Below are 2,546 nucleotides of genomic sequence, written 5' to 3' on the forward strand. Positions count from 1 at the left end.
ACACACACACACACACACACACACACACACACACACGTCGAGCCTCGTTTACACTAGCGTCTACACCGAGCGTCGGTGACAGCTAGTGCCACGACTTAATATCACCATCATGTGTGTGGACAGAGCGAACGCTACGTGACAGTGAGCGAGCGAGAGTCAGGCCTGTGTGAATGTTTTACCTTCCTGCACGTCATTGTGGCAGAACACCACCGGCGATTCGGCCTTGCACAGTAGATCCCTGCAAAACAACAAGAGAACGTGTTAAAAAATTCCATTCAGAACATTCGCTATCCACGCACCTACACGCGGGTCACGCGCCACAAAAAACACAGGCATGTTAAAAAAAAATGCACAACAGCCTATGCGTACATCTACGCGTGCACGACGTTCCACCTTCACACGCCATTACCACAGAGTGTATGACCCCCTCAAGGTCACGCAACTCGCACAGAGTGGCAATTAGGCGCTGGCAGACACACAGGCACTTGGAGCGTTTCAATAAAATACAATGCTAAATAAATACAAAATCTATTTACTACCAAAGTATTAATGTTTCTCTACTCTCTTTCACCTATTATTGCCGACAATTTCCTGTAACTGCCGTCCAAATGCTCACCTGCAACATACTGTCACACGCTGGCCGCCGCACGCTAGCTGCTGCACACTGACACATAAATATATAGTTCTATATATTTATGTGTGCGTGTGGCTCATAGGGTCTATGTCCCCCTGGGTACTGCCGGAACGTACCCTGGGTACGGTCCGGTATACCGAAACGTACCCTGGTAACTATCTGATATGGTTAGGGTTAGGGTTAGGGTTAGGGTGAGGGTTAGGGTTAGGGTTAGGGAGTAGGCGAGGTACGGTAGGCGAGGTAGATAGTTACCAGGGTACGTTCCGGTATACCAGACCGTACCCAGAGTACGTTCCGGCAGTACCAAGGGAGACATAGACCCTCTCAGCGTCAGTGTGCAGCAGCTAGCGTGCGGTGTACTTGTGTGTTGCAGATGAGCATTTGACCGGCATACAGGTGATTATAGGTGAAATAGAGTAGAGAAACATTAAGACTTTGGTAGTAATTACATTTCGTGTTTATTTACCATTATTATTTTTTTATCGAGATGTTCCAAGTGCCTGTGGGCAGACACGCAGCGCCACTCGCAACAACACTTGGGACGATAAACGCAACACTCAACGGAGATAGCTCAGCAAGAAGTAGCAGATAGTAGGCAGTGAAGTGAACTAGGCGATTTACGAGATCTCAGGGAATAGTGCAACGACTGCTGTAGCATACAGTATTACCACACGGTACTATATCATAACATTGAATTAAAGTATTGTGTTTTTTAAAGTTTAGTAATTAAGTTAAGTTTTTAAATCTAAATTTAAGTTTTAAGTCTGTAAAGTGTTAAAGGAGCGTATGGTAATATATATAGTAAAGTACTATAGCAAAATTTGCAGCATTCGAGTAAATAATTATAATAAAGTACCATAGTAAAGTATTATAGTAAGTATAATACTATAGCATCATAGGAAAGTATCGTACTACAGTATCATAATAAAGTATTGGATTATCGGTGCATGTACCTCCTCTTACCCTCCCCTCCTCCCTCCCTGACAACTCACTGTAGGTACATGTAAACTCACTGTAAGGTACATGTAAACTCACTGTAAGGTAGATGTAAACTCACAGTAAGGTAGATGTAAACTCACTGTAAGGTACATGTAAACTCACTGTAAGGTACATGTAAACTCACTGTAAGTACATGTAAACTCACTGTAAGGTAGATGTAAACTCACTGTAAGGTACATGTAAACTCACTGTAAGTACATGTAAACGTACGTAGGTCATTGCCTGCCAATTCGCGCAGAGCCGGTCGCGCCCCACATTGACGAACATATTATCCCGAACAAATGTTCGTGCCGGAACAAATGTTTGTTCGTCTGTCTCTGGCAACTGTGCGGGTGGCACAATCGCGGCATGCGCCGTAACTCAGTTAGCAAAACTCATGTATGTCTCCCGTAACCGCGCTAATCACGCGTCAACTGAACCTCGGCGGTGACACAAGATGTCTCTTTGGCGTCACCCAACTAAAATCTAGTATGCGATCGCATGAAGTCAAATTTACTCAACGAAAAATCGCCGCCACACGCTGAGCTAAAATACGCATGCCATTCAAATTACTCAACGAAAATCGCCTCACACGTGAGAAAATGCACTCTCATGCGTCATTTGTTCTTGGAGCTAAAAATAAACTCACGTGGCCCGCGGCATTGTAACGCCAAGTTTGTGTCGCTTCCTCCCGCCGCGCTAGCAGGTCGAAAAACTCCACCTCGACGTCAGCTCGGTCATCATTGTTTCAGTCGCATTGCACGACGTGTCTCAGTATGGTTATAAGAGCGCGTATGTACCAATAATGGAGATTCCCATTGCTCCTATGCTCAATGATATGGTAGCCTTGCCACGATAGGCGACGCCTGTCTCATACTCATCATTGTCATCGTGGTTTCTAGTATAAGAGCACCTTGCGTTCTAGCGACAGTCC

General features: G+C 45.1%; 1 protein-coding gene across 1 annotated transcript in view; it reads right to left on the reverse strand.

Annotated features, from left to right (window-relative positions):
* The window catches only part of LOC106813879 (choline/ethanolamine kinase-like), a gene marked incomplete at its 5' end in the record, with an annotated part of 11,315 nt that overhangs the window by 4,281 nt on the left and 4,488 nt on the right, over positions 1-2,546 (reverse strand). Inside the window, one exon of the mRNA XM_014818125.1 lies at positions 180-238. Within this exon, the coding sequence (XP_014673611.1) occupies positions 180-238 (59 nt within the window). The remainder of the gene's footprint in view (positions 1-179; positions 239-2,546) is intronic.

The sequence above is a fragment of the Priapulus caudatus genome, unplaced genomic scaffold (genome assembly GCF_000485595.1).
Source record: "Priapulus caudatus unplaced genomic scaffold, Priapulus_caudatus-5.0.1 Scaffold838, whole genome shotgun sequence".
Classification (NCBI taxonomy): domain Eukaryota; kingdom Metazoa; phylum Priapulida; class Priapulimorpha; order Priapulimorphida; family Priapulidae; genus Priapulus; species Priapulus caudatus.